At 46.8% G+C, this 21,655-nt stretch overlaps 1 protein-coding gene across 1 annotated transcript; it reads left to right on the forward strand.

Moving 5' to 3' along the window:
• The first annotated feature begins 1,443 nt into the window (after positions 1–1,443).
• On the forward strand, positions 1,444–5,815 carry Foxi3 (forkhead box I3). The gene is made up of 2 exons (XM_021165876.1): positions 1,444–2,038; positions 5,205–5,815. The coding sequence occupies exons 1-2, from the start codon at positions 1,447–1,449 to the stop codon at positions 5,810–5,812; spliced, it is 1,200 nt and encodes a 399-aa protein (XP_021021535.1). The 5' UTR covers positions 1,444–1,446; the 3' UTR covers positions 5,813–5,815.
• Positions 5,816–21,655: the final 15,840 nt, after the last annotated feature.

The following is a 21,655-nucleotide window of genomic DNA, read 5'->3' on the forward strand; positions in this document are numbered from 1 at the left end:
AATCATATAACTTTCCCGCGTCGGGTTTTCTCCTTCAACCCCAGGGATCAAACTCCAGGCTTTAGGCGGTAAGTGCCCTTACCTGTTCAGTCACCTTGTCGACAGACCCGGTCTGGGTTGGTTTTGTTTGTTTTCTATTTTTTTTTTAAGAGGTAAAAAGTTTAAAGTACAAAGCTAACTCTATCATGTACATAATAACTAAATGTGGGTGCGGGGATTCTTTAGTAATATTCTAAGCAGTCAGACTGTAATCCGAAAATAGAAAAAAAGCCACCAATAACTTCTCCGCTTAAAGGAGAACTTTCAGATCTGTTTTTGACAAGAACACCTTTAGAAATTATTTTGGATGGTAAAATTTTCTCGCTGTCGTTTTGGCTCCTTGGGTCGACGTAGTATTTAGCTAGTTGCTCTTCTGATTCTCAGAGAACCCCTTCAAAACTCGGAGAAGCTGAGAATAAACAGACCCAGGCTATAAGTGCGTCTTGAACTACTTTAATCTTTCTGCTTTTAAATGTTAATTCCAAAGCCACTTACCTAGCCGTCTTTGCAAATTTACCTTTTGAAAAATAACTGCACACCAAAAGTCGGAACAAACCGGGTGAAATGAAATGAACAGTGCTTCCTGATTGTGAACAAGCATACGGTTTAACTAGAAAGATGAATCACCACAAAAAGAAACAGAAAAAAACAAAAACAAAAACAAAAAAAACGTGAGAACCATTTCACACTTGGCCCAGAGTCCGGAAGAAAGGGTGCCTGTCGGGTTGTCATTCATGCATTTACATCTATTATTTTTGATGGCATGGAGATGATCGGTGGAGACCGAACGTGAGTGCTGTGCTGAATATGAATACTTCGAATGTAAAAAAAGTTTTAAAACTTTGGGACTTGTTAGAAAGGGAAGTGGAGGCTAGGGCAAGTAAGTAGTCAAGCCACTCAAACGGATTCACCAGCTTTTTTAGGGACCAGCCGGTCCAGTTGGTGAGGTCTGTCTCTTGTTTCAGTACTCTGCTTTTTAGAGTGGGTTGATCGTACGCGGGCTAAGATGGGAGGATGGAGGGGAGGTGGGAAGGATGGATGACCAGATCGTAGGACAGGAGGGCCGGATAAAGGAAGGACCGATGGACGCTTTTCACCTTGACTCCGGAGCTAGCAGAAAGCAGCAGGGACCAGGCAGGCGGGGCAAAGGAGGCTGCATTCTGCTCCCGGGCACATGGGGCGTGGCGAGGGCGTGGACTGTGGAGCCTTGGTCGCCCAGCCTCCCAGGTATAAGAGACACGGCACCCCGCCCTCAGCGAGCTCCTCAGCGCTCCAAGTCTGTAGTCGCATCGGAGGCCAGGGCGGGCCGTAGGGTTGGTCCGCCAAGGGATGCTCTCTCCGAAGTGCCGTGGCCAGCCCCGCTCTCCCAAAGCCGCTGCCGCTCTGCACCAGCCCTCGGTCGCCGACATGGCCCTGTATTGCGGCGACAACTTCGTATACTCGCAGCCCGCCGCCGCGCCCGGTGCGCCCCCGACCTCTAGGGCACCCTATGGGCTGTCCGACTACGCCGCACCGCCCGCTGCAGCCGCCAACCCCTACCTGTGGCTCAATGGGCCCGGCGTGGGCGGCCCAGCCTCCGCTGCCAGCTACCTAGGGGCCCCGCCGCCGCCTCCCGGAGCTGCGCCGGGACCCTTTCTGCAGCCTCCAGCCGCTCCGGGCACCTTCGCGGGCGCCCAGCGGGGCTTCGCGCAGCCCTCGGCGTCCGCACCCGCCTCGCCCGCCGGCTCGGCAGCCCCTGGTGAGCTGGGCTGGCTGTCGATGGCCAGCCGCGAGGACCTGATGAAGATGGTGCGACCACCCTACTCGTACTCGGCGCTCATCGCTATGGCCATCCAGAGCGCGCCTGAGCGCAAACTCACCCTCAGCCACATTTACCAGTTCGTCGCCGATAACTTCCCCTTCTACCAGCGCAGCAAGGCCGGCTGGCAGAACTCCATCCGCCACAACCTATCACTCAACGACTGCTTTAAGAAGGTGCCCCGCGACGAGGACGACCCAGGTGAGGATGGTCGGGCAGGTGCTTTCCGGCCGCGAAGCCGAGCACCTATATAGGTCCTGAGAGCCGGAGCCCAAGATCCGGTCTGTGCGCGACCGTGGGGGCCTTCTCATTATTAGAGCGGAGAACATGAGGGGTTAGAGTCACCCAAACCTGGTCTGGTAGGGATGCAGGAAACATCAGATCTCCACAGAAGACATGGTCCCTCACACTCAGAGCAGAAGCTAGAGAGCTAAACCAAAAAGTTCATACTCTCAAACAGGAGGCCGATTCAAGGAACAGCATAAGTCACTGGAAGATAGATCGGACAGGGACAGGGACTCTCAGAAGCAGGGTGTTACAGATGATGAAAGAGGACATTGGGCCTCATTTCCTCCTTTGAATTCCTAAGGATCGCTCTCACTTTGTGGGCTAACTGAGGTTTGGGTAAGTTAAGATACGAGCACCCCGAATTGGCTTCCCCCTAGTCTCAATCCTGTACCTTGAGTGAAGAAGACGGCATAGGTCTGGGTTCTGAGTGTTCCCTTACCTGGCAGAGGGAAGTGGAAGAGGAGTGAAGCTTACAAAAAACCAGATTCTTGCTTGAGGCTTCTTGGGTGAAGCCAGAGCGGTTGTATTGGGGGATGGAACTCAGGGGCTCAGATATGCAAAGGATTAGCTCTACCATTGAAGAGCTCTACCATTACTGTCTTTGTAGAATTCACTCTGGAGCAGTTTTCTAGTGCTGATGCTGTATAGTGCAAACTACATTTAAAAAGTTAATGTGATTAGGCATACCTTATCATTTAGGAGGTAGAGACTGGAGGATCAGAGAGTTCAAGGTCAGCTTCATAGACTTTCTCTTAAATCTCACATTCTGTGTATGTTTTACAACACGTTTTCATTTGGACACATCAGGTATCTTGATGATAGCCATTAGTGCCCGGTGGTGACACTTGTACAGGACGTGCCGTTTTTGACAATGCAACTTCCTGACTTAGCCTCTAAACCACCCAAGATTATTATATCAGTTGTCACATGTATTCCTTTGAACTTTAAAAAGTTCAAAAAATATTGTATCTGGGAAAGCTTTTTTTAAAACTACCAAATGAAGTGGACATTTCGGGATATGTCAGTAGGACTCAGTGGGCAGTGATGGCTTGAACCAAGTATTTGGAGGTTGGGGGTGGAGCTCAAAAAATACAGCACTTGCCTGGTATATTGAGATCTTGGGTTTACCCTCTTGCACTGGGAGAGGATGAAGAAAAGATAGTGATACCAAGATGGCTCAATAGACCTATCCAGATAGTTACAGATATTCTCTCTCTTTCTCTCTCTCTCTCTCTCTCTCTCTCTCTCTCTCTCTCTCTCTCTCTCTCTCTCTCTCTGTGTGTGTCTCTCTCTCTCTCTCTGTGTGTGTGTGTGTGTGTGTGTGTGTGTGTGTACACTCTTTACAGAGGCAAAAACAGGCATATCTCTTGAGTTTGAGGCCAGCCTGATCTACATAGTGAGTTCTGGGATAGGCAGAGCTACATAGTTGAGAGAGTGAGAGAGAGAGAGAGAGAGAGAGAGAGAGAGAGAGAGAAGGTTAAGAGACAGTCTACTTTAACGCTGCCTCTCCATGATGACAGTTGTGTGTAACTGGGCATATACAGCAGGTATCCAGTCTGCACCTCATCTCTCATCTGAAAATGAGGGCTGAGGTCCTGTTGCCTGTCTCCACAGAGCTCAGAGACATCTGAGCTTATCTATGAGAAGCAGTCACTGCAAAGCAGTAGGTTAAGACCTTGAAACAGCAAAGGCCAAGTTAGGAAAAGCTGTTTGGGTGAAATCCTTCTGTGGTGATAGAGATATGTCCCACTTCAGTTATAGGAGGGCATTTCTTTCCTACAGAAGGCAAGTCTTGTGTGTATTTTAAATGAGTGCAGAATTTTCACAGTGGACATCTTGATCTTACAGGGATGTATTCTATTCAGTGATGAACATGGGAGGTTGATTCCCAGTTTTCTTGTTCTGCAGACACACATCAGTGGAATTGTTAAGACTTAGTTGATTGCTTGGTAGTAATTTTTTTTTTTAACTACCATTTTGACACTGTCTTTTTAAAACGGTATGATTCTTTTCAGTTGTAGGACTTGCATATATTTTCAGAAAAAAGTTGCAGTAAATCTGTTAGCTGTTGTGCCAGCTACATCATCAGTTAAGCCCAAATTAATTTACTGTATGTTAACTTACTGTTTTAGCAAACAAATGGAAGATCATGGTTTAAGTAGCGTCAGAATTTTGTAATTTTGCAAGTTTACATGGCTTGGATCAGGAGTTAGGGAAGGTGGCAGGTGTCTCAGAAATAAAATTAGGTCTCAGGATGTTAAGTAGTGGATGCTACTAATACATAGAACTAGCTGGAAGAACTTACCCTTTCTCCTTGTAGTGAGGATGGCCCAGGGAGCACCTTGGTCAACAGTTCATCTGATTTCCTGGTGGTTCAATGTGGGCTGTAGTGAGCTTCCCAAACCCTCGGTTTTACTAAAGCTGGGTCATTTGCTGCCCCAAATAATTAAGCAGCAACTTACAAACCAGGCATTGAGGCACAGAACCTGTATTTCTAGAACTTAGGAAGTAGAGACAAGAGGATGGATCAGTTTGGGACCCCAGCTTCATCAGCATAGCAGGTTGTGGCTTTGCCTAGGCTATTCTTGAAGGCCTTGTCTCAACCAACAGAAAGGAAACAGAAAGAAGAGAACAGGACTGGGGCATAGTTCAGTGGGATCGCTTGCCTGCCGTGATCGTCAGCACTGCAGGATGGGCATGGATGGCAGTGTATCTATCTCAGTGTATCTATCTCAGGGAAGGAGGTGTAATCTCAGGGAGAGGCAGCAGAACTTGAGGAAATCTAAGGCCAGCCAGGGATACAGGAAACCATCTTTAAATCCCAGAAATAGATCTCATTCACTCGGTTTACAATAACTGTTATTGGTAGCACATGCCTTTAATCCTAGCATGTGAGAAGGGCAGATTGATCTCTGAGTTCAAGGCTAACCTGATCTGCAGAGCAAGTTCTGGGACAACCAAGGCCACACAGAGAAACCCTGCCTCGAGTGAATGAATGAATGAATGAATGAATGAATATAACGAACAGACAGACAAATGAAAGAAATGACCAACCCCCACTAATTTTCATTCCCCTCAGGGAAGGGTAATTACTGGACTCTGGATCCAAACTGCGAGAAAATGTTCGACAATGGAAACTTCCGTCGGAAGCGAAGGCGCCGCGCGGAGGCCAGCAGTAACCTTACTGTGCCTTCAGGGACATCAAAATCAGAAGGGCAGTCCTCAAGACTAAGAGTGAGTGGGAAGCTGGAAGGAGACAGCCCCTCTTCTATGCTGAGGCCATCTCAGTCACCAGAGCCTCCAGAGGGCACCAAGAGTACTGCCTCCTCTCCTGGAGCATCCACCCTCACCTCCACTCCATGTCTCAACACTTTCCTCAGCACCTTCAACACCTTAAACGTCAACTCCAGCAGCAGCATGGGCAACCAGCGAACCCTCCCAGGCAGCCGTCGCCACCTAGGAGGGGCCCAGCTGCCCTCCAGCACGTTCCCCAACACCTCCATTCCAGACAGTTCTCCAGACTCCATGCAGCTGAACACTGTGGGTGGAAGCAACCAGCTGTCTTCCTACTACAACCCTTTCTCTGGTAGCAGCAGTGGGGACCAGAGCAGCCCCTTCAGCAGCCCTTTCTACAACTTCAGCATGGTCAATAGCCTCATCTACCCCCGGGATGGCTCTGATATATAGACATTGCATAGACATTGCTCCTCAGACTTGATGGAATGTACACTAGAGATGTACCTATCTCCGACACAGAGGTCAACAGTTTCAGAAACCAGCTTAGTGTCTTGGAAAGGGGACTTACTGTGTAGAGAATTAAATGGGTTGAGACATTTCCATATATGTGTGTGTGTGTGTGTGTGCACACACACACACACACACAACTTTTGGCATAAAGCAACAACTCCTGAAAGATTCTGCAGTCTGTTGACTTTGTCTATATAGAGGTTGATGGGAAAGAATGTCATTGGAGTTAAGGGTGGGAAGACTGTGAGCTGGACTACAAAGCCAGGCCTCACAGAGTTCTACCTACCAGCCCAGGACTGGAGGCACACAAACCAGAGAAACTTGAGAAAGCTTGCGGGAATGTAAGAGCTGCTTGGTTACTGTGAGCAAAGTCAGTGGACTGTAGGATTATTCAGGAGTTCACAAATCAATGCAGAAGCTTACTGAGCCTATCAGATCTGAATCCATTCAAAGTGGATTGCCTCAACCCATTTAATTCTGCACAGTAAGTCCCCTTTCCAGGATACTAGTGGGTTTCTGAAGCTGTTGATAGTACCAAACCCTGTGAAAGACAGGAATGACTATCCTCCTGGAATGGTAGGTAACATACAAGGTCACACATGGGAAATAATGGGTTCTTAAACATGCCAGCTTCATGATAGACAAAGTAAACATGGGATGAGGCCTGGAAGCCATAGTTCTAGTGATGAACCTTGTTTCCTACCTGATTTGCCTTATGTCCTAGGTGTTTGACTCAAAGTGAAATCTTACAGGTTTCTTGTTTTTTCATTTTTGAGACAAGGTCTCTACATAGCCCTGGCTGTCTTGGAACTGACTATGTAGATGACGCTGGCCTTGAAACACAGTTATGTCTCCTGATTGACTATCACACCTGGACCAACCAATCTTTCAATTTTTAATGAGAAATTATATACATATGGTCAAATTCATATGTATATAAAAAGTCATATGTATATAACTTTGTTTCAGCACACACACACACACACACACCGCCTTCTAACTTCATTTGAACCATTTTGTAGTGGGGGGAGTCTAGCATATCCTCCTCATACAGGAAACATTTTATCAGCATCCATTGAACTCATTCAAATGTTTTGCTCCACTAAAATGAAGGTGTCCTATAAGCTCCCATGCTACCTTATGCTTGAGATATCGCCATGAGACAAGAACTACATTGGGGTGGGGGTGGGGTGGGGAGAATCCTTGTGGTTTGGTTTTGTTTTTTTTAGACAGGGTTTCAAGTTCCCTGTATATTAGAACCCTTAGCATTAGTTTAATAATTTTTTTAGAAACGTATGAAAAATTTTAATGCCTTCTTGATGTACAAATTGCAATCGCCATTGCTTATTAACTATTATGCAAGAAGATAACCAAAGAAACTACCTAGCCTTATATTTTGTGAATAAAATGTTTTCTGAATATTTTTGTATGTGAAGAATCAAGGACTTTTATGGATATTTCTAACACAATTCTATATTTGTAAATTAATTTATAATGTCTGCTGGAGCTTTAAAGGATTTTTTTTTCCCTAAGAGTGTATTCTATGTGCTAAGAATAAACTCTTCATGGAATGACTCCTGGCTTTGCATCAGTGCTTTTTGGACCTCAGTGTCTTTGAAGGAGCAGAAATGGATGGCATGGCATCCAGGCCACCAGAAGGACTGTGATGAGAGTCAGTGACTGTGCACGTTGGATTTGCTCCACCAACCCCAGGTGGATAGAAAAAAATAAAAGAGTAGCTAGAATAAAAGCTCCTCTTCACCTAGTGTTTTGGGCGTGAGTGTTGGGTTGATTTCTAATTCTTTAACAGTTCTGTTAGAAGCTACATTCTAGCTGAGATGGGCCTCCGTAGTAGAGTGCCTGCCTAGCCTTCCTAAGATAAAGTTCTAACTGGGGATAGAGGATAATTTACAGTGAGTTTCGGTGCACAATAGTCTGAAGAAAGCGGCACTCTGAGGTTGCCCTCATGTGGAGTTCTGCAGGGTGAATATTGGAGGTGGGAGGAAGGAGCCTCAGGCAACCCATTCCAAGGCTAGAGCTGTAAGTTTGAGCATAGCCCCATCAGAAAAGTTACATAGACTGTCCCGTGCATCATAGAATGCCTGTTAAATGCCAGAAGCACACCCACACAGGTGAAATACCCTAGGGAAGATGGTCGCATGGGGTCATGTTAACTCAGGTAAGAACATTTTACCTTAAACTTCCTTAAGGGAATCAAGTGTGAGGATTAGTTGAGAAGAAACAAAAACTGGATCAAAATGTATTAGAAAATACTAGATCTGGGTGTCTGATTGATATTAGACACAAGGATGGTGGCATTGTGACGAACTGTTGAGGGGTCAGTAAAGTGGCTGAGACTCAGCATGAAATACACAGGGCAAGCCGGGCGTGGTGGCGCACGCCTTTAGTCCCAGCACTCGGGAGGCAGAGGCAGGTGGATTTCTGAGTTCGAGGCCAGCCTGGTCTACAGAGTGAGTTCCAGGACAGCCAGGGCTATACAGAGAAACCCTGTCTCAAAAAACCAAAAAAAAAAAAAAAAAAGAAAAAAAGAAATACACAGGGCAAAGCTACCTGGACCTGGATGATTCCAGGTCAAAGTCCACCAACACACAGTTGCTGCAGACTTAGCACCTGTAATGTCTTCTGCCTTGGGAACCATGTCAGGAAATTTGGAGTTGGACTAGACCATACTTAGGGTTGCTTATGACAGCGCCACGAATCATACAGAGCTGGGGTTCCTGGGAAGTAGGGGCTGCATACCAGGCTGGATTAATATGTGTCAGCTTTCCAAGGCCTTGTGTGCCCTTTGAAATACAGCAAGGCAGGAGAATTTGAGGACCTAATGGGCAGGTTTTTACATTTCCACCTCTGCATATGCGTGGATTCTGAAGCCCAGGCTGGCCTTCAGACTCACTTTGTCGCCGTGGCTGACGCTGACTTTTGTTCTTCCATTTCCTGAGTGCTGTCCCGCCATGCTCGTCTGTCTTGACATTTTAAAATCTCCTACAGATCTTGAACTTCCTGAGAAAGGCAGCCTAGGAGGTTTTGAGAGCAGCTATGCGGCCCAACCCCCCTCGGTGGCCAACTGAGCTCCCAAATCCCTCCCAAGGCAAACCCAGGCAGGCTGAGAACACAAAAGGCTGCCTGAACTTCAGAGGAGACTCCCAGGGCCCTCTGGGCCTTATGAGGGTTTGAAAGCACCTGTCTTTAGGGGCTGGGTGGCTTTTGTCTTTTCCCTACTGTTTTCAGGGCTAAAACCTTGAGGTCATTAATGAGAAAGAAACCCCAGATGCTCTCCCGGGGCTGGAGGGTGACTGGCCTCGAGGTTAGAGTCCTGCCTTTGCCTTTGTCATGGAAAGCTGTCAGCTGGGGCTTGGGGTTAGGTGGGGTTAGGTGACTGGCACCCAGAGAGAAGGAATTTCCCAACAGATTTGGGAACAAAACCCAAAAAGGCTGAACACGCTAGTTCCCTACTGAATTCCTCTCCGGGACACCTAAAGAACCGTCTTTTATCATGTTAAAAAGGTAAGTGTGCACAGAGACTGAGCCTTCAACCAAAGAGCACCCAGGGCCCCTACACATATGTGGCAGATGTGCATCGTGACCTTCATGTGGGTCCCCTAACAAGTAGAGCAGGGGCTGTCTCTAACTCTGTTGCCTCCCTTTCCCCTAGCCCGGCTGTCTTGTCTGGCCTCATTGGAAAAGGGTACATCTAGTCCTGCTGCTGTGACTTGGTGTTCTAGGACAAATTGGAACCCATGAGGGCGGGGTGGTGGTGGTGCTTCCCTTCTCAGAAGAGAAGGGGAGGGAGGACGGGGTGGGAGGATGGGTCTAGGAGGAGAGGGGGAAGGGTGCTCTGCGATTGGGATGTAAAGTGAGTAAATAAATTAAGGGGGGAAAAGGTGTCACTATTAACCCTCAGGTAAGGTGCCAGGCATTGTCCAAAACACCTGTATGACTGACTTGCCACTCTTTCAGCCTCCTAACAATGAATTAGGGAGTTATTGCCCAGCCTGGGAGTTTCTATAACTGGGCCTGATCAATGATCTAAGTGCTTCAGGCAAGTGCTCAAATTAGGATCCAAAATGAGGATATAGGGTTGGAGAGATGGCTTAGTGTTTAAGAATGTATACTGCTCTCAGGGAGAACTGGGTTGGGTTCCGAGCACACAACTATCTGTAACACCAGTTCTAGGAGATTTGATGCACTTTTCCCACCTCCGAGAGCACCAGGCACGCCTGTGGTACAAACACATACAAGGAAAGCAAACGTTCATACATAAAAAATAGTAAAGGTTTACAAAGAGAAGAAAGGGAAGGAGAGGGGTGGTCTGGTCCATCTTCCCTGGTTCGCTTGGTCTTTCTGCAGCTCTTAGCCCTGAGGTTCACTCCTCACTGGGCTTCCATCCTCTTCCTAACCCCTCACCACCCACCTTCTGTTTATTCCTGTTGTGCCAAGGCCATTCTTACTGCTTGAAAACCAACGTGCCACTTATTTATTTAAACTTAGTTTAGAAAGCAGGTCTCATTGTATAACCCAAACTGACCTCAAACTCCCCCCCCCCCCCCGAGACAGGATTTCTCTGTGTAGCCCTGGCTGTCCTGGAACTCACTCTGTAGACCAGGCTTGACCTTGAACTCAGAAATCCACCTGCTTCTGCCTCCCAAGTGCTGGGATTAAAAGCGTGCACCAACACTGCCCAGCTCAATCTCAAACTTCTGGCAATCCTCAGTGGATGGGATCTACAAGAGTGGGCCAGCCAACATATCCCGGGCCATATAGAAACCTACTGAAACAAGAATAGCTCTTTCTGAAAGGTCTGGGATAGGACAGAGAACAAAGCTCGGCTCTAACGTTTTCCAGAAGTGCTTTTACTGATTTTTAGCAAGTATTGCTGTTAGCATTTCTTCTAGGCTCCATCCAACAGTTACCTAGCAACAGCCAGGTAGGTGCCTGGCTCATGAATAAAAAGACTATTCCAGCTTTCGGTCTCTGTCTCTGCCTCACCCATCATCTCTGTCTCTGTCCCTCCCTCCCCCCACCCTTCTCATTCCTTTCCACGTGCTCCCGGCCGGCCTCTTCTCTTGTTTCTTTTCTCTCTGTCTTTCTATGCCCTTTTCTTTCTTTTTCTTTGCCTCTACTCCCTTCCCACGTCACAAATAAACTTCATTTCTTCATTTTATACTTGATCCATTGTATGGCTGATACCTGAGGCGGCAGCGGAGGGAAGGGGGAAGGGGGCAGTGCCTCAGCATGGGCCCCGCTAAGGCACCCCCTCCCACTGCATCATGCCGCCGAATTACAAAACCTATCAATTACAGAAGTTTTTCTGGCTTCAAATCCACTGTGTAGTTGAGGGTGACCTTGAACTTTTGGTTCTCCTGTCTCTATCTCTGGAATGTCCTCTGAAGACAGAGGCAATCAGATCTGAGTTGGAGACCAGCCTACTTAAGACCCTGACTCTAAATTAAATTAAAAGTGTTACTAGGATACTTTCTGGAGTGGAGGAGGGAGTGGATCCGGGAACAGAGGGGACACTCTGAATGTCCCACAAGTGTCCCTCAAGGGCCACATTTGTGTCTGCTTCTTACTATTTTAAGAATAAACTCTAAGCTGAGCTTGGTGGCACACGCTATTAATCCCAGCACTTGGGAGGCAGAGGCAGGNGATTTCTGAGTTCGAGGCCAGCCTGGTCTACAGAGTGAGTTCCAGGACAGCCAGGGCTACACAGAGAAACCCTGTCTCGGAAAACCAAAACGAAAACCAAAAAGAATACACTCTACCAGCAACCTGGACAGGCCTGCAATCCCAGCCCTTGGGAGGCAAAGCCAGAGGGTTTCTGGAGTTCTAGGCCAGCATGCACTCCATGGGATGTCCAGGACAGCCAGGGATGCATGGAGAGATTCTGTCTCAGAGAAAGAAAAGGAAAGGAAAAGAATTTAGTCTGTATTCACGTCACGTGAAGTCATTTATTTATTCATTGTAGCAGAAAAATGTTTTATCCCTCTTCCCTGTTTGGGAAAAATGAGGCACAAACATCCACATTCCCATAACTGGTAGAATGATTTTTTTTTTCTTTTTTCTGAGACACTGTTTCTCTGTATAGCTCTTACTGCCCAGGAACTTTCTTTGTAGACCTGGCTGGCCTTGAACTCAGAGAGATCCGACTGCCTCTGTCTCCCAAGAGCTGAGACTAAAGGTGTGTACCACCATGGCCAGCTGATTGCTTGATATTTTTAATTTTAGTCTTTTGAGATAGGATCCCACTGTGTAGCCTTGGCTGGCCTTGCACTTGAACCTATGATTCTTACTTATGAAAAAAACCTATCATTTCTTATTTGTGAAAATTTGTTTCATTGCCAAACTATCCTTTAATGTAAACACGCACACACACACACACACACACACACACACACACACACACACACACACAATGTTTTTTATTTATTTTGTGTGTCAGTGGAGGAAGCAAGCATGCCGAGGCCAAACGACAACTTTTAGGAGTTGCTTCTTTCCTCCAGCTTGGGAGACCAGGGATTGAACTCAGATACAGGCTTTGTAGCCAGTGCCTTCACCAGCTGAGTCATCTCTCTGGACCCGTCCTCAAAGAGTTTTTGAGGGTCAGCCTTTGGGGAACTTGTGCTGCTTGGCCTGGATTGTGGACCATGGGCCTGCAGGTCCTCAGTCACTCCTTTCCTCTCCCACTTCCATAGCACTCCGCTGCCCCTTCCTTCTCCCAGAGAAGAGATGCTCCACCAAACACCTGCAGCCTTTGATCACCGGCCCTCCAGCTGCCCCCCAGCACTGTCTCGGGGAGAGACTTTCAAGTCCCAGGCTCACCGGTTTGGGGAAGGTAAGAAAACCCCCAAAGAGCTGCTGCAGCATGCCTGCGGAAGAAACACTATTTCAGCAGAGGCATTAAAACCGTTTCTTCCACCGGATCAGCTTCTTCTGTGCAGCCAAGCATGCCCACTGCTAGCCGCGGTCACCACTGTCCGCCCCAGACTCTCACGCTAGCTCTCTTATGGACCAATGCGTCCCAGTAGTCTCCCTCCAGAGAAGTGGCCAAAAGTAAAGCCCCAGTAAGGATGGTGTTACATTCTAGCCCAAGGGGATGCTGTCGAGTGCTTTGATTGGGAAGGGGAAGGGAGGAGGACTCTGAGAGGCCCCAACGCAGAGAAGAGTTGCCAGGTGAGGAATTCTGGGAGAGAGGAAGGGGTGCTGGTGGGGAGTTGGATGAGCAGAAGCCAGGACCAGAGCAAGCCAGTTTCAATGAAGAACTGAAAGCTGCCTGGGCGGGCGGGGTGGGGGTGGGGCGGGAGGTGGGGCGGGTGGCGGGGGCGGGGGCAGTTTAGGAGCAGAGGGGGCAGGGAAGGAAGCTGGAAGGTGGAGGTACAATCTCATACAGTCCCTCAAAAGGACAGAATCAGAAAGAGTAAAATCTGTGTCTCAATTCCGGTGTGGTGCCTCACACCTGTAATCCCAGTACTCAGTGGCTGAATGGGGAAGATGGGTGGGTTTGCTGTCAGTGTGGGCTAGAGTGAACGCCAGGGCAGCCAGTGCTATATAGCAAGACTTTGTGTCAGAACAGACAGCAGACCCACAAACCAAACCCACAGATAAATCATAAATAAAAGTGTTTCCAACCTGGTGCAGTGCTACACACAAGTAATGTCAGCACTCAGGAGATAGAAGCAGGAGGATTGTTGTAAAAAGCTTAAAGTCAGGCAGTTGGATGAAGTGGGCTCCAGGATCCCCAGGGCTAGATAGTAAGTCCTCGTTTCGACTTAAAAAAAAAAAAATTCCACAATGAGATATCATCATTAATCAATCAAGTAGTTGCATAAGTAATTCTAGGATTCCGAAAAGGAAATATTCGGGGTATGTGATTGATAGATACATACAATCAGAGAGAAAGCCTGGGCCCCAGAGGGTAGCAACTGCTGGCCTCCCTGAGGCTCTGCTGGCTGAAAGGATAAGGAGAAAAAGCATTCCAGACTGAAGGTCAAACTTGAACAGCCTGCAAGTGTGCACCAGGACAGGACAACAAGACACAAGTTCCTTTCTTTTTGAGTTTTTGTTGTTGTTGTTTATTTTGCCAAAGGAAAAATCTTATATTTACTACCGAGCTAACCTACTAATGCAAAAAATAATCTTCTAATAAAACATTTACTTATTTATTTTGGCTTCACATGGTGGTTGATAAGTGCATGCTAACTCACATGCAATTCATTTGTTGCTGCTGTTTCAGAGTCTCTCTATGTAGCTCTGGCTGGCCTGGAACTCTATATGCAGGCACGGGTGGCCTATAAATAGCAGTGCTCTCTCGGCCTTAGCGTCATCTTCCTCGAAACTCCTGAGCCATGAGAGCCAAGTGGCAAAGGAAGTGAGGGCACAGGTTGAAGCGCAAGAGAAGAGAGATGAAGCAGAAGTCCAAGTAAATTAGCTTGTGCACCCATGAAGCCTGTGGGAGTGGAAGTAAGGGATGCTGAAAGCCAGGAGGCTGGTACCAGTCGGACTGTGGTCTGCTGTCAGGGGTGTCTCGGGGGTGAAGGCATCTAGCCCAGGTTGGCATCAAATTTGCAGCAATGTTCCTGCCTCATTCTCTGGAGTTTATAGGTATTCAGCACTTTGATATAGTTGTTCTAGAATAGGAAAGCAATACTGAAATGTCCTTAACAATAATAGTGACTTTTGGGGACTTCATAAAGTAGCCGCTTAATGAAACAAACGAGGAAAACAAGCTGGCTTTTGGTTATACAGTATTTAAAAAAAAATTAAGAGAAGCTGAGAAAACATGCCATAGAAAATGGCAACCCAAACTGTTAAACAGGAGAGGCTGCAGCTCAGCAGTAGAGTACCTGCCTAGCAAGAATGAGCCCCTGGAATCCACCAACGGTACAACAAATAGAAGGTTAACACAGAAGAAGATATGTCATGGGGAAAGCTGAAATATTTCCAGATGTTAGAAATATACCTTCAAGGACTGGGACTGCAACTCAGTTGTCAGGGTGCTCACGGAGATTACATAAAGTCCAGCTTTTGTCCTCAGCGCCACAGAAAACATAGCGAAGTGGACTTTGTCTGTAATCCCAGCATGTGGGAGGTAGTCAGGTGGATAGAAATTCAAGGCCATTTTCAACCACGTAGCCACGTCAAGGCCAGCCCGGACCACAGGAGACCCTGTGGCATTTATTATGAGCTGAGAAACAGCCATAGGAATGTTTGTTAACAGAGACTGAAAGAGTCTGACTGAACTTTAGAAGAATAAATCAGACTCGGTAGGCCCATGTACAGTTCCAGCAACTGAGAGCCTGAGGAAGACTGTTTTGAATTGAAAGTTGGCCTGGGCCTACGGGTGAGTACCAGGCCAGCCTGAGCTACATAACAAGACCCTGTTTCTAAAACAAAACAAAAACAAAAACCACCACCAACAACAAAATCACCTAACTTTATCCCTACCCCCACCCCCAATCAAGCCTTGGGGGATCTGTGTTGTAGTTACACAGTAGCAAGTGGAGACCAGGATACCGGCATCAGCAGGCTCTGGGCAGGTGGGGCAGGTGGTTTGGCTCAGGTACTGGTAGTGGTCAATCTCTTTTTGGAGGAAGAACTGGTAAGATTGATAATAAATTGGATACAGGATGTGAAGGCGGGTTCCTGCAGTTGGAAAAAAAAAAAAAAAAAGGAACTACAAGAAAGTGTTGGGGCTTTAAGGAGATCTCTGTCTCTCTGGGGTCCAAAAGGCCAGACAAGTAGGATGGACTGATGGAGGCCTGCAGGCTGCTTCCCCAAGCATTATTTCCTTAGTTACAGGAGATGCAGATTGCCTGTTTGTCACATTATGTATTTTTGTCAAGCTCCAGGCTGTGTGAACTACAGAAACTGCACTAGGTGGTAACTCTACCCCCACACCACCCACCTTTTTTGGAGGCAGGGTCTCTCTATGTGTTAACATTTTGTCTAAGCTCCATCCTACAGTTACCTGGCAATAGCCAGGTATGCCTGACTCACTATGAAAGGGGCTGCTTGCCCCCTCCTCTCTTTCTTTCTTTCTTTCTTTTTTTTTTTTTTTTTTTTGTTTTTTGAGACAGGGTTTCTCTGTATAGCCCTGGCTGTCCTGGAACTCACTTTGTAGACCAGGCTGGCNTTTTTTGAGACAGGGTTTCTCTGTATAGCCCTGGCTGTCCTGGAACTCACTTTGTAGACCAGGCTGGCCTCGAACTCAGAAATCTGCGTGCCTCTGCCTTTGCCTCCCGAGTGCTGGGATTAAAGGTGTGCACCACCACGCCTGGCCTGGCTTCTCTCTTGCTTTCTTGCCTTCTTGCTCTATCCTCTCCCCCCTTCCCCCTCTCTCCCCATTCCCTCCCCACCTCCAGTGGCTGGTCTCTCTCTCTCTGTCTCTCTGTCTCTCTCTGACTTTCTCTGTCTCTACTACTACACTATCAACTCCCCTCCCTATGCCCTGAATAAACTATTCTATACCATTGTGTGGTCCCTGGGGTGGGGGGGATGCCTCACATGGGCCTGCAGAGGCACCCCCTTTCTTCACACCTAACACCAAATATATTCCTTCTTTCTCTTTATTTTTATACAACACTATATGGGTTTTCTCTATGTAACACTGGCTGTCTTGGAGCAGGTGGTGGTGATGCACACCTCAGATCCAAGGGGAAAAAAACCCAACAACAACAACAACAACAAAGCCACCTCATTTTGTAGCCCTGGCTGGCTTGGAACTCCCTTGCTTCCTCCCTTCCCCTTCTCTTCCTTTCCTTTCCTCCTCCTCTTCTTAGCTTTAGCTGTTCTAGAACTCATTCTGCAGACCAGGCAGGCCTCAAACTCACAGAAATCCTCTTGCCTCTGCCTCCAGACTGCTGGGATTAAACATGTACCCCACCACTGCCCGACTGGAACTTGTTTTTTGTAGCCCAGACTAGCCTCCAATTTATGTCAATCCTCCAGATGCAGCCTCTCAAATACTGAGCCACCATCACACCTATAGAGATCCACCTGCCTCTGCCTTCCAACTGCTGGGATTAAAGGCGTGCACCACCACGCCTGGCCTGGAAAGTCTTTGATAAATATAATCTTCTAAGCAACTTGAGCCAGACCCCAAATTACATTTTTCCCTGAAAAATCCAAACCTATAATATTCCCGTGCCACCAGCGTCTTTCTCTGCTTGATGGTAATGCAGTTGTCACTCAGTGAGTGCAAAGCTTCCCTAAACTCTAGGCTTCAGCTACATCTTCTGTGAAGAATGGTAATGTGTGTTTACCCTCTTGCAGCACTGCATCTTCACTGCTCTTTAAGACCATTCCTAGACTTCTGAATTCACTTTTTTTTTTTTTAGTCCCTAAGGGAGAAAGAACATTTTTCTTTCCCAGTGGGCTTTCTGCCCTTCCCTGCCAATTGTTGATAATTGGTTTCTGTCGGAACAATGAACTTCCACCTGTGATTGCCTGCCAGGCTTTTACGAGGAAAAAGCCCTGCACAATTTGGTTTGCCTTTGCTTTCTTCTTCACGTTAGGCAAGTACTTTACAGATGAGCTATATCCCCAGCTCCCCTTGTGCTGTCATGTGTGCATGCATACATTCATCCATGCATGTGTTCACTCATGCAGCCCAGGAGGCCTCCAACATAGCTAAGGATGACCTTGAATTAACTCTCACCACCAAGGTTTAGTCCACAAAGGGTGGGGAGGAGGTGGGGACAGGGTGGGAAGATGGAACCCAAAGCCCCAGGCATGCTAGGCAAACAATAACAAGTGAGTTGCAGCCACAGCTGCATTTATTATTTATTTATTTACTTATTTATTATTTTATTTATTTTTATTATTTATTTATTATTTATTATTCATTTATTATATATTCTATTTCATATACCATGTATCACATATCACATATTACATATTATATGTATGTATATTCTAGGCTGGTCCAGAACTTACTCTATAGTCCAGGCTAGCCTTGAACTCCTGGTCTTTCTGCCTCTACCTACCCAGTATTCGAATTACAGGCAAGAACTATTATATCTAACTCTACTGTTGTTTTGTTTTGTTCTATTCTGTTTTTTTGAGACACGGTTTCTCTGTGTAGCCCTATTTGTCCTGGAACTTGCTCTATAGACCAGGCTGGCCTTGACATCCACCTGGCTCTGTCTCCTGAGTGCTGGGATTAAAGGTGTATCCCACCCCTGCCCTGCTATACTCTTTTTTAGTTTTGAAGCAAGGTCTCACAAAATTGCGTAGGCTGACCTGAATTTCAAATCTTTTGGCCCCAGCCTCCCACATAGCTGAGATTTTAGGCCTGTAAGGCAAAGGGAATCAAACCCAGCAGTTTGAGTGTGTCAGGCAAATATTCTACCAAGAGCCAGATTCCTAGCCCTTACTGGCTTGGAAACGACAATTTTTAAAACGACACAATTACCAACCAAATAAAACTGACTACCTGTTGGCAGAACATGTTATGCTGAGAAAGGCTCAGGTGTTGAGCAGGCATCTGTAAAGCGCATTGTGTCAGCGGTTCCTAAACTGTGCAGGACCCTCCCTGACCTTTTTTCTGCCCCCATCATTTTTTTTTTTTTAATGGACCTGTGGCAACAGTGTTCTAGCATGTTGACATGGAGGGAACACAGCCACAGCTCTACCCCAAGGCACAGGAATTTGGATTTATTCTAGAAGCAATTCCTGGTAGTCTTGTATCTCCTTATTTGGGGAGCCCTATAATCAGTCCTTTTGAGATAGGATTTTATGTAGGCAAGGCTAGCCTCCAGCTCATTACATAGCCAAGGATGACCTTGAATGTTATCTTCTTCCCTATACTTCCTTCTTGAATGCGCAAGTCACAAGCACATGGCATCATTGCTAGTTTATGTGGTGCTTGGAATTGAGCCAAGGGTTTCATGCACGTTAAGTGTGAACTACCAACTGAGCTATGGCCCCAAACTGGCCCTGCCTTTTGCTTTTTTTGTCTGCCCTTGTCTGGGATTGGGTACAAGGTAGGGTAGACATTTTACTCACTCCCAGGATATATGCATTTGTGTCTTTGGAGGGGACACCCCAGCCAAGGCTAGCTCCTTTTGCTCTTACTAGTATCCAGAGTGAGCAAGATAGGGCTGATTTCTGCTCTGAGGTACTGGGGGAGGAGGGCATCGGTCAGAGTTGGGCTGCATTTTAAAAGTCTTGCAGAGCTCTTCAGGGAAACTCTGACATTCCAGATGTATTTATGAGACTGAGATGAAAATTCACCTTCTCTTCACGCTCAAGTACTCAAAGCAGTTTCTGATTTGAGCCACTTGAAAACCCCAACAAAGAAGGCAGAGAGTACTTGCTATTTACTTATCTCGTGTGTGTGTGTGTGTGTGTGTGTGTGTGTGTGTGTAGAGAGGTACCAAGGCGTGCATCCACTTTGTGGGTCCCAGACATGGAATTCAAGTGATCAGACTTGGTGACATATGCCACAGGACACCTGGCTGCCACTACCTCTCTCTATGCCCACTTCTTCTCTTCTTCTCTCCTCCCTCTCTCTGCCCTCTCTCCCCTCCCTTCTTGCCCTGCTAGGAGTCAATCAATCACGACATTTTATTCCCAGCTACTCAGTACCTCAGAGACTCTGGGTTCTGTTAGGGTTTGTCCTTGCTGGAGACTAGGACCCACTGGATGGAAGGAGAATCTTATCAAACCAGTTAAAGTAACAAGAAAAGGGGACTGCTGATCCTCAGAGCCCAGCGGGAGGCACAGGCGCTCCCCAAGCCAGAAAGAAACCCTCACACAATCTTTGGGAATCTCTTCCTTAGCCTCATGAAATCTCAGCATTAGAGCTCTACAAAGACAGTCTACCGGGGTCAGCAAATGAAAACCAGTGCCAAAACCCTAGCCCACGTATGGCCTTCACGCAGGGACTGTCTTTCACATTGTCAGATGGTTGGAAGTAATAAGAAATCAGAATCGTCTTTCATGACATGAAATAATTGTTTGAGACTCTCTTGTGATGCCCTCAAAAATAAATTTATACCTAGTAACTACTTAGGATATTCACAGGTAAGATAAACAATTAGGATATAAATGAAAATCAATATTTACATTGTATTTTAGGGGTAACGCCTGTGAAGTGGATGGTGCAACCAACCAAGAGCAGCCTTTCCTTTGACTCCCTCTTCCCCTCCCCCCTTTTGAATCCCATGAGAATGCTCTGAATTACTCTTAAAAGGAAAACACAGAAACACAGGCGTGAGGTGGCATTCAGAGACTCCGCCAGTTCCTCTCACAGGCACCAGGACTGCCTAATTGTTTGCTCCACACAAAAGGTGGATCAGAGAAGAATATCCTCTTTATTCTTCTCCTTTACATCATCTCCCTCGCACCTGGGGAGTCTGGATGCTCAGAGCCCCAGTGCACCGTGCATCTGATGATGGGTTGCACCAAAGCGCACCAAGGTCTAAATCCCTCCCAGATCTTTGCAGCTTTTCTGTAGCTTAACCAGATTTCTAATTGTCCTGCCACCTGTACTGAAACACACACTACATGTTAATCTCGAATTCTTTTCTGTTTCCATAATCTTGGTAAAGTTTCCTGTACTCAAACACTAAATCCAATTTGGATATATATTTTTAAAGGAATTAAATTTGCTTTTATGATTACTAATATTAAGGCATCTCTGGAACTGGTCGGACAACTGAAAAAAAACACATGATCCCCTTACCATGGACCCTGCACACGGTTCCCTTTCCATAGACATTCATACGGTCCCCTTACCATGGACACTGCACATGGTTCCCTTACCACCGACCCTACACACTGTTCCCTTTCCATAGACACTGCACATGGTTCCCTTACAACAGACCCTACACTATCCCTTGCAGGCTGTGGACCTGAACATCGAGGCATCTGTTATCTCCTGCCATCATTTCACAAGGGTTTAGCTAGAAGAGTAAGGGCTTCCACCCACTCATGTCCTGGTTCCATCCCATGAAGTGTTTGTTTTATTTATTTTATGTGTATAGATGCTTTGTCTGCATATACGTCTGTGTACCTTCTGTGTGTCTGGTGCCTGCCGAGGCCTGAAGAGGACAGGATCCCTGTAAGTAGAGGTGATTATGAGTTACCCGTGGGTGCCACTGAATCAGGATCCCTGGAAGAGCAGCTAGTACTCCTAACTCACGAGCCCTTCCCTCAGCCCCAAAGTACTCATTTTCACTGCCTTGTTTATTTGCTGTGGTTCTGAGATTATAGAATGGAAACACACTCAGCCTCTGTTATGTAAACATTTCTCTGGACATTTAAAAATGTCTCTGGGATGACCTGAGACAAATTGTTTAAGTATTGCTTTCTTCATATGCCAAGCTGGAACAAAGTGTAACCCAGAGTAGCACCCACAGGCTGCTCTCATGGGTCATAGAACAGTCGGTAGCCATTTCTGGAAAGGTGAAGGAGAAGCTGCTGCGGGGTTGTTTTTAACTTTTGTAGGATGGAGGAGTTGAAGCATGCGATGCAGACTCTCTGCAAGCAGGCTATATTCCCAACCCTTTTCATTCTGAGACAGGGTCAAACAATGTGCAATTCTTGCCAGATGTGGTGGTGCACGTCTTTGATGCCAGTGCTCAGAAGGAAGAGGCAGGTGGAGCTCTGAATTTGAAGCCAGCCTGGTCTACAAAGCCAGTCCAGGACAGCCAGGGCTACACAGAGAAACCCTGCCTTGAAAATCCCCTGCATCGGGGGGCAGGGAGAGAGAGAGAGAGAGAGAGAGAGAGAGAGAGAGAGAGAGAGAGAGAGAGAGAGAGA

This window comes from Mus caroli, chromosome 6, assembly GCF_900094665.2.
Source record: "Mus caroli chromosome 6, CAROLI_EIJ_v1.1, whole genome shotgun sequence".
NCBI lineage: Eukaryota > Metazoa > Chordata > Mammalia > Rodentia > Muridae > Mus > Mus caroli.